The 14,315-nt window shown below is 40.9% G+C and overlaps 1 protein-coding gene across 3 annotated transcripts; it reads right to left on the reverse strand.

Moving 5' to 3' along the window:
- Positions 1 to 29: 29 nt before the first annotated feature.
- Positions 30 to 10,073, reverse strand: os9 (OS9 endoplasmic reticulum lectin). Of its 3 annotated transcripts, XM_053636382.1 has the most exons (15): positions 9,894 to 10,073; positions 9,410 to 9,586; positions 9,195 to 9,258; positions 8,601 to 8,677; positions 8,385 to 8,483; positions 8,101 to 8,302; positions 6,902 to 7,060; positions 6,639 to 6,751; positions 6,520 to 6,562; positions 5,463 to 5,554; positions 5,124 to 5,378; positions 4,587 to 4,827; positions 3,654 to 3,842; positions 2,438 to 2,547; positions 30 to 2,006 (listed from the first exon to the last, which is right to left on the reverse strand). In XM_053636382.1, the coding sequence occupies exons 1-15, from the start codon at positions 10,041 to 10,043 to the stop codon at positions 1,869 to 1,871; spliced, it is 2,109 nt and encodes a 702-aa protein (XP_053492357.1). In that variant the 5' UTR covers positions 10,044 to 10,073; the 3' UTR covers positions 30 to 1,868. The 3 variants fall into 3 exon arrangements, with proteins under 3 accessions (XP_053492357.1, XP_053492359.1, XP_053492358.1); XM_053636384.1 differs by lacking the exon at positions 5,124 to 5,378; XM_053636383.1 differs by lacking the exon at positions 3,654 to 3,842.
- Between the last annotated feature and the right edge of the window lie 4,242 nt (positions 10,074 to 14,315).

Raw genomic sequence — 14,315 nt, forward strand, 5'->3', positions numbered from 1 at the left:
TTGATTGACAGCTCAGAGAAACGTTCCTATAACATCAGGAGCCAGCAGAGGGCGTTTTCTTTATTAAAGCCATAAACAAGAACTCCACTTAGGTTTATAACAAAATAAAAAACTAATCTCATACATTTAACACTTCAAAAATCACTTAGACTCCAGGAAGAAAATAAGCACCTTATTGTTTTTTACTCAATGTCGTATCTAAACTCTCTCTCTCACACACACACTTTATCTGTTGTGTCTGTACAGTCTGTACGATTCTACTCGTGACTCAACACCGCTATCTGGACACGTCAAAGCAGTACAGATTTTTACATTTATCTTGTAATTTTGTTAAGATCTTGAAGTCTATTGGATGTTCAGAGCTCAGATTTTGACACAAAGCCATTGAAAGGTTTATTTCAATTTAAGGATCTGTAGCATCTGTGACTATTATAGTGGGATCTATAAGCCCCTAATATTTGTAATTTTCACACTTTTCTCCATTTTTAAGGAATTAATTGTAATTTTTATGGAATTAAATTTGTGCCAAAAAGTATTGAACATAACTTTTCAAGAAACCAACAAACAAAAACGCAACACACCATTCTACGTTAACAATTTTCTAAGCGTCCTTTTCACTTATTATGGTTTATGAACGCGCTGCCTGAGTTTTCATTTACGCTCGCCATTCTGGTACAAATCTCGTGTGGGCGGGGCTTAACAGCAATTTACTCTCATTGGCTAGTGAGATTTGGATCGACAGCTTGAGTGCCCAGCTGAGGAGGAGGAGGCTGATGATGATGACATTGATGACGACTCTCTGTGCCGCTCCTGAGAGCTCATCTTGAAAAAAATAATGGTATGAGTCGTTAACAAACCTCAAATATTAATTACGAACTAATATACTCTCAGTAAGGTCATTCATTCATTTCCACTACAAAATACAAACACTATACAGAGAACCGCCTCTTCCAGAACGCTCTCCAAAATTCACACCACTGACGTCTGTACTTCTTGGTCAGGGAACTGACGATCCAAATCTCGCTAGCCAATGAGAGTAAATTGTTGTTAAGCCCCGCCCACACACAACATTTGAACAACTGAAAACAACCGGCCTTCTGCGACGACTTCAGAGCATTTAAACATACAGAAAATAAGTTTGTCTTCATAATCGGCCAAATTTCATGTGGCTGGGAATATAATTTCTTTAGAATCGGGGCTTCCCATGTTTAGGTCACAATCAACAAATAAGAAACAAGAATAAACAAAATCAGCAGCACCCCTATGTGAACCGACCCAACGAGGAGGAGGTTATTTTGAGATCTCGCCCAACCCTGAAGTAAACACGCTCTGTAATCTGACCTTGTTCTCCTCCTGTACCTTCAACCTTGTATTTAATCGTAAATTCTTCAAACCTGCAAGGTCGTTCAGTAGATCGTGTTCCCAAACATCACGACATCCGGCTTTTTCATTTTTATTATTTTTTTTTATTTTATCCAGGTCCCGTTCGGTGTCTCCAAGGTCAACATTCCAAATGCTGCGTTTTTATTATTATTATTATTTAAAGTGCAGTAATAACAGCAGGAAAAATAACAGCATTCATCAAAAGGTTGTGATTTTTCTTCCCTTAAAAAAAGAAGAAAAAAACGTAATGCTGAATGGATAGAGTTTGGTGTTTCACCTGGAGTTGAACTGAAATGAATGAAAGCAGAGAGAGAGAGAGCGCGCGCGAGAGAGAGAGAGAGAGAGAATGTGTGTGTGTTTATTGTTCACTGATGCTTTACAGAAATTCTCACTGCAGTCCGAGTGATGGCTGTACGGCTGCCCCACAGTCCGATCTCTGCATTTGTGTTTGCTCCACGCACACACACATACGCTTCTGTCAGAAATCAGAAATCGAGTTCGTCTGATTCTCCAGTTCCCGCCGACTGACTCTCGTCCTGTTTCTCTCCCCAAACAAACCTGTAATTGTTCTCCAGCTCCTGCTGTCGCTTCTGCTCTTTATATACTTCCTCTGTTCCTCCCGTCTAAACACACACACACACCAATCAGTGTTCACATAGTGTGTAACAGTACACAGCATCAGGTGCAGATATATATTTAAGATTTTTGTGCATAAAGCTTTATCGGAGGGTGGAGCTACCAATTACAAGCTCAAAGGCTTTGAACCAATCACGTCTGATATGCAAATTATTATACGGGGAGGGGACTAGCTATGGTGCATGGCAGTTGTCATGGTAATGTGGTATACTGACAGGTCTGCTTTGGCGTTAAGAGTTAACGGATACGGAGTGCATTTCTAATTTGCATATTCATACATATTCATAGAGCGGCCTTTTTAATGATGGTGAACGTGTAGAGAGGTTTTATAGTAGTTTCCTAGGAATTAAAAAAAAAAGTGCAAAAATGATATGGTGAGATGTGTGTGTGTGTGGGTGTGTGTGTTTTCTCTCCGTACCAGCAGGTTGATGAGGAGTTCTCTAAACGATTTGGTATCTTCTTCACTCAGCCACTGGTCTCCCGCCTCCTCCGCTGATTTACGGGTCAAAATCTTCACCTCTATCTTTCCTGAAAGGAATTAAAAGAAAAAAAAAAAAAAAAGGAAATGGTCAACTTTATACACACACACACACACACACACACACACACACACACACACACAAACACACACACACACACACACACACACACACACACACAGAGTGAGGCAAAAGGAAAAGTGACTACACGCAATGCAAGTGAAAGCTAATGAGATGTGATATGATGATGGATGAGACGCACTGGAACCTCACTGGGTGCTCATTAGAATATTAGGCCACCCCCACCAGAGCACCAGGAGCTCTCAAAGCCCAGTATAAATCAGGAGCATTTTATAGACAATATATTTCATATAGCATAATTATTTTATTCATATCCTGACAATTTGTGTTCAAAATAAAAAAGTTTAACTTGTTTGGTCATTATGATCATCATCATCATTATTATTATTATTATTATTATTATCATCATCATCATCATTATTACTGTTGCTTTGTGTGTAAACGCTTTGTTGTAGGGGTGGGGTGATATGACAAATATATCAGTATTTTCTATGAAAAAAATTATTTACCTTTTTCATTGCAAAAAAAAAGATTAAAGCTTAACACTACGTTTTAGGTTTTTTTTTTATTATTTTAAAAAAAATTATAAAATATTATATAAAAATATATTGAGATCCTAAGCTCAGAAAAGTGTACCATGACATATCACGATAACGATATTATATCGTCATATCGCCCAGCTCTACCGTATGGAGATTAAAACATTTAAAAGGTAAAGCAAATAAAATAAATAAATAAAATACAGCCTTTTGCCCCAGTGAAGTCCGTGTCACTCCCCCCCGGTTAAATGTTTAACCGCGGTTATTTCCCCAGACGTATATCTGAATAAGACGACTGTGTGTTTTACCGCCACAGGCCAAGCTGTTAGATCTACACACAACACCCTGTACTGATATAAATCCCCCACCGGCAATAAAAAGCAAAGCAAAGCAAAGCAATGCAAAACACCAGGAACAGCACGCACTCGGACTTTCCCAGAACCTGAAAGTGTTTCAACAGCAAAGTGAGGGTTAGTGAGGAAGAAAAAGAAAAGCGCACACACACGCACACACACAGGACAATGCTCAATCATACCTTCGGCCTTGATGCCGGCTCTCTCGAGCTGCTCTTTGACCAGGTGGTGAATGTGCTGCCACTGGGGGTCGCTCTCGCCCAGCTCCCGCACCCTCACACCCCCCTCACCTCCACCAGCCGCATCGTCTCCACCCACCTTATACTTAGTCACCCTTATCTTTACCTGCTCATCTCCACCGAGCTCATGCTCTGAGGCGACACACACACAAACACACACACACACACACACACACACACACACACACACACAGGGGCATGTTACCCTGACAACGGTGCAACACACCTGATCACCACACCTGATTTTTATACTATGGGTTTCTGCAGTGATGTGTAGACTTGATGAGGATGAGGATGATGTGAGAACGAAAAACATAATGCAATGACAAAACTTAAATATGATTTGCAATTGAGTGCAAAACTATTGGCACCCCAATATGATATGATAGGCTGGGTAAAAATTATTCTATCAATAACAAACTTTATTTCTGCAAAAGGTTAAAAAATATCCAGTTTAACTACTTAAGGAATTAGCTTGATATTTTAAACGCTAACCTACTGCTATATTTATATTTTAATATTTTAAGTTTAAACTCAAAATGAAAAAAAAAAAAAATCCCACAAGATATTTTAAATTTTTTTTAAATTGTGTGTGTTTCTGGGGTTTCTGTTACACTGTGGCCATTTTCTGCGTTATTTATTATGTTACTTTTTGTATTATGCTTTCTCTGTATTCGCGTTATTTATCATTACATTATTTTTAAAAAATATCAAAACTGTAATTAGCTGACAGGTGTAGAGGGCGCCAACAATTCTGCACTTCACTATAAGCTAATCTACGTGTATGTGTGTGAGTGAGAGTACACATGGAAGCAGGACACTGGGGTTGTCTCACACACTCTCTCTCTCTCACACACACACAGTGGATTTATTTACCTGGAGTCTTGGGGACGAGGCTGGGGTCACCTCTGGCACCTCCTGTCTCCCTCTCGGATGGAGCGTGTGTGTTTTTGTGCGTGTGTGTGTCAGTGTTTGTGTCTGTGTGTGATTCAGCGTCCTGTTCGGTTTTATCCTCCAGACGATCCAGCAGTTTACCCAGAGTGTTCTCTAAAGTCTGAGTGGCCTGAGAGCGATCAAACTCTCCTTTCAGACCCTCGTTCTCCAACTCCTGCTGCGCCTGAAACAAACACACACACACACACACACACACACACACACACAGTGTTTATAGAAATCTACATACACATCACATACACTACTACATTATTAAGCTTTAATTTCCAGAGTTTCCTTCTGCGCATTTAATATCACACTGCCCCCTAGTGCACATTCTGCACAATGCAAACCCGTGTCTTTCTGTATTATTCTCAGTCTCCATTTTATTTTGTTTTTTTATTATTCTGAGTCTGGCTTTTTTAGCTTTAGAGATGAAGATGATGATGATAGTGTTGATGAAGACGATGGACGCAGTACCTCCTCTATGATGTTGTCGAACTCTTTCTGCATCTCCTCTTTAATCTGGACGATTTTGGATGCAGGAACCGAGAGGTCGGCCATCTCCTCTTCAAACTCCTTCAGCAGCTGTTCATCTTCATCTCCCTCCTCCTCCTCTTCCTTCCTCCCCTCCCCCTCCTCTTCCTTCCTCCCCTCCCCCTCCCCCTCCTCCTCCTCCCCCTCCTCCTGTGAGGAAGCCTGGCTTCTCCCGTTTCTCACCTGAGCTTTTTTGTTCTGGAAGAAGGAAAGGAGTTTTATTTCCAGTGTTAAAGGTCAGTGAATTGAAGTAACCCCATCCCCCCCACAAGCAGCACTGACCTTTCTGTTACTGTCTCTGAGGTGCTGCACGAACTTCATCAGGTCTACAGGATCCGTCATGATCTTAAAGTTAAACTTCCCTTCTCCAAATACTGCAACCAATGAAACACACTCGCTAATGAAACACAGAGTTACTGTTACCACACCAAGGCTGATTAGTTTCCTATAACAGCACATCCCCAAGTCTTTTATTCCTCTTACACCCACAGAACATTCACCAACAAGACCAGTGTTTTAGTTATTAAAGAATGACAGGCCCTAATGTTACTTATTTCCCTAAGTACTTACATATGCGCAAATTTACATACTCACTTGCTCATTTACTAACTTATTTATCTTATTAACTCAATGCACTTTTGTTTATTTTCCTTATTCACTTACTTGTTTACTTTTTTATTTAGCTACCTTCATATTTAATAATTTACATATTTCCTTATTAATTACTTAAACGCTCATTTACATATTAACTGACATTTAGGTAATTATTTGTTTACTTACTTACCTAACTTCCAACTTATTTGCTTACTGATCAGCTAATTACTTATTCATTTATTTATAGTATATACACCTACTAATTTACTTGCACACTTACTTACATAGCTATTTAAAACTTTACATACTTATTTGCTCAATTACTTTATTTAATTTTCTCCTTATCTGCTCATTGTTTATTTTCTTATTTCCCTGCTCATGTACATATTTACTTGCTTATTTATCGAATTATTATTTATTATCTTGCTCACCTACTTATTAAAGAATGACATGTTGTACTTTTTATCCATTTACAGTTACATTTAATGTTCATGTCTCTAAACCACAAAGCGAAAACTCCTCTGTTCTGAAGACCTTTTTAACTCTGACAGTTACAAAGTGCTGACACTGGAGACTCCTTCCCTGTGAAGGAGTTACTGTTACTATGGAAACGATAACGCATCAGAACGAGCGCATTAAAATAAATCTGTGCTACAGTCAGAGCCGCTGTTATAGAGAAATAATCAACACCTTCTGACCAATCAGGATCCATAACTCAGCAGTGTAATGAAGCGAGTTTTCTTACTGTCGTTATCGTCGGGTTCGTTCTCCGGCGCTCCGTCAGAATCCTGCAGAGAAATTATTTAAACTTCTTGAGTGTGATGCAAAAGTTTTCACCCCCTCAGTGCCTGACTATTTTAGTACCTGTAGGTCGGGTGTTTGCGTTTCTGTCCCCTGTGGTTTGGTGACTCCGTCCCAGAAATCTTTATCCACTGCCTCCTCGTTCTCTGACTCCTCCCCCTCCTCATCTACTGCGTCTGTTCAGAAAGAAAAGTCTATGAATAAACCCCGCCCAAATCCCCCCGACTGTCAAATCGCTGCCTAGCAACTGTTACAATCCGTATATTGAGCACAACAGTATTGAAAAAGAAGGCCACTTAGATACATTACATACAACCAGCACTGACCTTCGACCTCAGACTCTACAGCAGACGTATCAGTGGGCGGTACAGACTCCTCATCCATTACATCACTTCCTGTTTCATCCGCACTTTCATCTTTGGACAGAATCTGATCGAGCGTCCTGAGCTCTTCTGAGATCTGCTCCACTTTCCGCTTCGTGTCAGCTGAGGAGCGAGAAAGAGAGAGAGAGAGAGAGAGAGAGAGAGAGAGAGAAAGAGAGAGAGAGAGAGAGAGAGAGAGATGAGAAGGAGAAACAAGAGAGCAAGACAGAACAGTGAGACAGAAAGTAACAACAGGGACAGAGTGAAAGCAAAGAGAGAAAGACAGTGAGACAGGGCAAAACGGGTGAGTGAGACAGGAGACGAAGTGTGAGAGAGGGTAAGACGAGAGCAAAACAGGACAGTGAGACAGAAAGTAAAAAAAGAGGGTGAGCGTGTGACAGAAGAGCAAGACAGAAAAGTGATAACTTTTCTGACGAAGAGTAAGACAAGAACATGAGACAGCAGATCAAGACAGTGAGACAGCAGAACATGGGATTGAGACACAAAAGCGAGACAGGAGACTGAGATAGGGAGACAGAGTGAGACAGACGAGTGAAAACATGAAACAGAGTGTGAGAAAAAAACAGCAAGACAGAACAGTGAGACAGAAAGTAACACAAGAGAGAAAGACAGGACAGGAAGAGGGAAAAGAGTGAGATAGGCGAGCGAGACAGGAGAGTAAATCTATACAGGACGGTGTAAAAGTCAAGAGTGGGTTTCTAAAAATAATGTAGTAATTAGAATCAAGAGAGAGAGAGACAGACAGTGGGAGTGAGACAGGAGAAGACGACAGAAGAGCGACACCGGAATTCCACTCCCAGAGAGACACAGAGTGTGAGTGAGACAGGAGCTGTGCACTCATACAGAAATACAGGGGAGTGAGAGAGTGTGAAAGTGAGACAGGAGTGAGACAGAGCGAGTGAGGCAAAGGGAGTCGGACAGCGTGAGAGTGAGGCAGAGAGAGTGAGACAGAGAGTGAGACAGAGTGTGAGACAGAGCGAGAGTGAGGAAGAGAGAGAGCGTGAGACCAAGTGAGTGAGACCAAGTGAGGCAGAGAGCGTGAGACCGAGTGAGACGGTGAGAGTGAGGTAGAGAGTGAGGCAGTGAGAATGAGAGAGTGAGGCAGAGTGAGAATGAGAGTGAGACAGGAGGCATGCACTCACAGACTTGTGCTTTAACGTAGTCCATGTACTGCTGAGCGCTGAGTGCAGGCTGACACACGATGCCCTGCGGCTTGGCGGAGGAGGGGGGGCGCAGCAGCGGGTGCTGACACGTGCGAGACGTATGAACCGTCAGGACGTAGTGACACGACTGAGGCTCGTCCACACGGGAGATATAATCACTCGAACCCTCTTCACACACAAACTGCACACACACAGACACACACCCTGAAGCATTTAGATGACCTATAATCTGTGTGTGTGTGTGCGCGCACGCAGGTTCTCACCCTGACTTCAGACTCTCGTGGGCTTCCGTTCAGGTCGCACTTAGAGCCGTTGACGTACGACTGACTGTGATACCGCTTCAGCTTGTGCTGTTTAGTGGCCTGAAGGAGGGCAGAGAGTGAGACAGGAGAGTGAGACAGGAGAGTGAAACAGAAGGATGAGGCGGGAGAGTGGGACAGTGAGAGTGGGACAGGGAGAGTAAATTAAAGTTGTCTTACCTTAGCAGTTTCATTGGTCCAGTCAAACTCAGACTCAAAATAACCCAGATACAGCACATCACCTTTAATCTCTGAATCTACACACACACACACACCAAAATAATCTAACATCTCTACACTTTTAGTCTTAATTAAATTACCAGGATTTATGAATATGCTAATTAGAAACACATCTTCATCTCATTCCTAAAATCCTGATCGCACTAATATTTGCCAACTTCGCTAGCCAGTCAGCTAAGCGCTAGTAAACAAGCTCACATTAGTCATGATTCCCATGACAACCACCATAACCATTGCTAACATTAGCAAAATTAGCTAACTGAATACCTTAGCATGCACGTTCTGTAGGTAAAGGGGTTACCTTTATGTAATAATTTGTACATTGAACGTGATTGGTTCAATAATGTTGTGACATTACAGACAGAGCTCCGCCCCAGAGTCAGTTTTATACAGAAGTTCAGGGAATGTACAAACACATTTGGACCCAAACACACACATGGGTAGAATCAGAACCAGGATCAGGGATGTATTTATGGTTTAAAACATCACGCTGTAGAGTTTAACAGTAAATATTTTTACGCGCACTGGTGATACCTTCTAGGTGATACTGTCTGATGTGCTGTCCATAGCAGAACTCATACGTCCACCAGTCTTTAGTCTGCGGAGAAGAAATGAGAGAAAAGGTCAGGGAACGGAGGGAGAACTCGAGCTGGCTTATTTAAATGTAACTGTAAATGGATGAAAAGTATTATCATAAATAAAACCGTGGTGTAGGCGTAATAAAACACAGGGGCGTGATGAACGAGCACCTTGGTGAGGCAGGGAGCAGTGTGCATGGGCTTGAGGAGCTCGGGGATGGCCGGGCCGCTGTAACCCTGAGGGTCCGACTCAGGAACCGGATCCTGGTGGAACCTCATCGCCTGCGGAGGCAACCGGCACTCATACAGCTGCTTATATTTATTAGACACCAACATCACATCTTCCATCTGATGGAGGAGAAGAGGAAAGAAAAGAGGAAGTGATTAACAACAACAACAACAATAATAATAATAGCTGACATAGAACGTAATCAATTAACCCTTTACCATAAAATAAACATTTTAATGTATATAAAAATATTACAAGTAACAAATATACATCTTACACCACATACATTTAAGCTAGCTCAGTTAGCAAGCTAGCATCCAATTTCAGCCATGCTAATCCGCTAAAGCTCTCCGTTAGCTAAGAATCAAAACATACAACCTAGCTAGTTAGCTTGCTAGCGTATTAATTAGCCCGGATTCCGCTCACCTGCCCTCTGATCACGGGGTCCGGAAGAATCTGAATCCCATATTTCATTTCATTTAACTCCTCCAAATTCAAAAAGGCCGCGGCAGAAAGGACACATATTAAAAATAAAACATACAACCCTCTCAAAAACCGGACCAAGGAAGCCGCCATATTGCGTATTTCTCACGCATCGCAAACCAGCCGCTATAGCGTCTGTCGTCAAAGAGGACGCGGATTGGACAACGTCAGAGAAAGACGCCTCAGGATTGGATCGCGTATAAGTCAATCAACTCGATGCCACGTTGTCATTGGGTGAGACGTTAAACGGGTTGAGCCACTAGCCACGACAAGGATTTTGATTGGACTCAAACGCTTGATCGTCACGTGATTCATGTAGACTTCAGACAGTTCCCGGAAGTTATTTGCAGGCTATTTGAATCCACAGTTTAGAGAGACAGAATTGGTATTTTTGGTAATTAGTATTCCATAAGTGCATTGATTTAAAATATTTATATAACACACCGACATGTGTGTAGTATATATATATATATATATATATATATATATATATATATATATATATATATATAGTTACATCAATGTTTAAAACAAAATAATAAAATCCACTAATATTTGAGGATCAGTGTGGTCACTTAGCGTTAGCTGCATTGTTAACACACCATGGTTAAAGACCATGTTTTTAATTAATATTATTTATGTTCTTAAACCTGTAAGTTAGTCAAAGGCAATTACTAATGTCATCTTTATGGCAGGAGACTATCAGAGATTGTCAACTGTCAATGGGTCAATGGACCTGCAGCAACATGATGTTCAGTGCCTTGTCTTAGAACCTCACAGTACAGCTCGGCTCAACCACACTCAAGCCAACCAGGACGACCAGGAACCTTGGGGTGATTCTTGAGGACAGTTTGACCTTTACAGACCACATCTCAACAACTACACGGTCCTGTAGGTTCATCCTGTACAACATCAAGAAAATCAGACCCTACCTCACCGAACAGGCTACACAGATAATAGTCCAGGCTCTAGTCATATCAAAACTGGACTACTGCAACTCACTACTCTCGGGTCTCCCAGCAGCTCCATCAAACCCCTTCAGATGATTCAGAATGCTGCAGCACACCTCGTCTTCAACCAGCCCAAGAGAACCCATGTCACACCCCTCTTCATCTCCCTCCACTAGCTTCCTGTAGCCGCCTGCATCAAATTCAAGGCCTTGATGCTCACCTACAAGACCTTGTCTGGAACAGCACCCTCCTACCTCAACTCTCTCCTGAAGGCTTATGTTCCCTCACGTAATCTGTAGTAGTACCTACTCAGCATGGCTCAAGGTCCCTTTCCAGAACCTTCTCACTGACTGTTCCTCAGTGGTGGAATGAACTTCCAACCTCAATCCGGACCGCAGGATCTCTCACCGTCTTCAAAAAACAGCTAAAGACCCGCCTCTTCTGTGAGCACTTAACTAACCCCTAAAATACCAACACCACATTATCCTAAAAAAAAACAACCTACTCTGGCACTTACACCTCTACTCTGCGCACTTTGCTTTTCTAGAACTCAAGTAAAAGATCTTGTACAGTAGCACTACTTGTATTGTTCTCTGTTTGATATATCACTTTGCTTGTATTTTTCCTCATTTGTAAGTTGCTTTGGATAAAAGTGTCTGCTAAATGAATAAATGTACATGTAAAATTAAATTAAGTGAAATGAAATGAATCTTACTGTTTACAGTTCTTATGCACCCCTGCACTTATTTAAATATACATTAATAAATAATATATTCAACTCAAACACATGTTCATACATGTGTTGTCTCATTGCATAGAGTCTTCAAGCTGTTGTCTCATGTTCTTAGTTGTCGTTTAACTAGGTATAAAGTGTTCCCTAATACTGTGCATTTAACCCCTATGGGATATGTAAGTATGTGGGTACACAAAAAGGAGTTGTGTTTGGGGAAATAAACTCGAGTCATTCTGCAGGCACATTGTGAGGCAAACCAGTCTGTCAGGACCAAAAAAGGCCAAGACTACAGTTGGCTGAGACCAGATGTTATTCACACCATCTCTGTGCATCGTCCTGTGATCAAAATTAGGAGAGCCCCTGCACCACGATGCACCCCTGGACCTACAAACATAGAGCACATTGCTGCTGATCACAGCTATAGTGTTACAGGTGACACAGGTATAATATGTATGAACTCTTACTAATTGTAGTAATCTTTCTTATTTTGAAGTGATATATTATTTTCAATATTTATAAATTAGCAGTACCATGTCTTCTGCCTATATCAGTTTCAAGGACTGAGGAAAGAAGGGATGAGGACACTGAAAGATATGTCAATAGGATGCATCATAAAAAAATAGGTCTCTACTACAACAAGGAATTGCTGTATGTTGACGCAATGCTCTCTCTCTTTGAAGGGGTATGGATTACAGTAATCTGTGTGTCGTTTAAATAACTTTATTGCAGAATGGGTGAGACCGGAAAGTAACTTTATTGATCACTTTATTCAGATTTAATGGTAATTTCACCCTGCTTTATTGCCTGTTTGGTTTTGATCAAATTAGAGCTGCGTAATAGAGAAAATAACTCACAGTCATTACAGACACTATTATTACACACTGCAGTCATGTCCAAGCTTTACTTAATAATTGTTAGAAACAATCTGGAATTATTTACACAAAATATATTGCTTGGAAAAAAATATAATGTTATGTTTAAATGATTCTTGTCCTATCCCAGTTTATGGCCGTCTGCCGATCACCTGACTCTTTGCTTGTCAAAGACTCTTGACTCTTTGACCACGGTTTTGCCTTTTGATTTGGATTTTCTGCCATTCTCTTAAATAAAAGCTCTTCCTGCACTTGCATCCGTCTTCCTAAACCCATTACATGAAGCTCTGAATCAGAAACTGAGTTTTAATGCACTCTACTGACTTTCTACAGCCTATTCAAGATTAGATACAGGGACAATAATCATATTATAAATTACGCTGCTCCAGTAATGGATCATTATATCCTCTAAAAATCAATAGAGGGTACGCACATGACATCACGGTAGCCAGAACTCGCCACGGTCACGCCCGCTGAGTGGCAAAGACTCTGAGCGGCAGCATTAGTGTACAGCGTGAATTCCACGAAAACACAGAATAAACACATCTAAAATGGGAAAAAGCTGCTGTGTAATCGCCTGCTAACAGATTCAACAAGAATTCAGACCTATCTTTTTACAGAGTGACAAAATAGCATTCAGTCCTTTTTTACTCAGTCGAGCGGTGTAAGTGTAAGATCTTCTGGCGTGTGGTGTTCATGGTGTACGATGATGAATAATTTGCTCTATATTTCTTTTTAAACGCTGCCTATTTCCACTGATGAATAACAGGGACTCATTCATTCTCTGACTGTGTTTTACTTCACAGATATATAACGTTAGGAAGTGGAATCAGCGTTAGCTACAAACAAACTAGGACGAGCTAGTCCACATACCTGTCCACATACAACCAGAATGTTTATTGGTGTTCTTGTCTCTTTAATTTCTCCAACAAACACCGCCTTGAAGTAGGACCGAACGTCAAGGCTTTTGTTCGCCTTCAGGCTTTGCTTAATGTATTTCCCCGGCGTTGAATTCAGGTACATATAAAAATCGGGAAAACCGATTTCTGGCCACATGCCAATGTCCATGGAGTACAGGTTTTTGTGCAATTTGTAAGGGTCACTGTCGAGTCCAACTGCCTTTCATTTACGCTGATAATCGTGAATTATACTAGCGTTTTTAACAGCTTCACCTATTAAAACCAGCCATTTTGCTGGATGTTTTGCCGCTCAGTCGGCCGAGGGGGCGTGTCCCGGCGGGAAAGTGACTGTTAACACACGATGAAGCAATGATGTGATGTAGCATGATTTTCCGGTATCTCATCATCTATATCTGATAAAGAGCAGGGCAGGAAAATAATGGTAACATACTGTTGTAGGTTTTAGCATTCTATACAGGATTGTATTTTATTTTGTATTTTTAAAAACAGTGCAAAACAGTATTTTTTTTTTTTTTTTTAGCTATACTGCTGTGTTAAGATTGTTATTGCCAAATATCTGGAATTACCTTAGATTAAATTGATACAGTCAAAAAACATACCTAACATAGCATAGCTAACCAGACACTTATTTCAGTACATTTCCAAGCGGCTACTGTAGCAAGCGGAGTACTGACGCTACCTGTTAGCTAGGAGCATTACAGACCAGCTCATTATCAGTCCAGTTTTCTACAGTTGGTTATAATTTGTATTTAAAACTTATCATTAATATGTAACAGGGTAATTTATGGATAAGTTGTTTAAACTAGCAGGCTATGATGTTAGCTAGTTAGCAAATGTTAAATCCTGCTAATTTACAGAGAAATGAATCGTATGCATCTAATCAGGAGGAA

Source organism: Ictalurus furcatus, chromosome 11 (assembly GCF_023375685.1).
Source record: "Ictalurus furcatus strain D&B chromosome 11, Billie_1.0, whole genome shotgun sequence".
Lineage (NCBI taxonomy): Eukaryota > Metazoa > Chordata > Actinopteri > Siluriformes > Ictaluridae > Ictalurus > Ictalurus furcatus.

Coding starts and splice junctions, on each gene's coding strand:
- os9 (XM_053636382.1), bottom strand. CDS start 10,043: ATGGCGGCTTCCTTGGTCCGGTTTTTGAGAGGGTTGTATGTTTTATTT. Junction 6,563..6,638: donor CGCAAACACCCGACCTACAG/GTACTAAAATAG, acceptor ATTTCTCTGCAG/GATTCTGACGGAGCGCCGGA. Junction 2,548..3,653: donor AGCCGGCATCAAGGCCGAAG/GTATGATTGAGC, acceptor AATTCCTTTCAG/GAAAGATAGAGGTGAAGATT.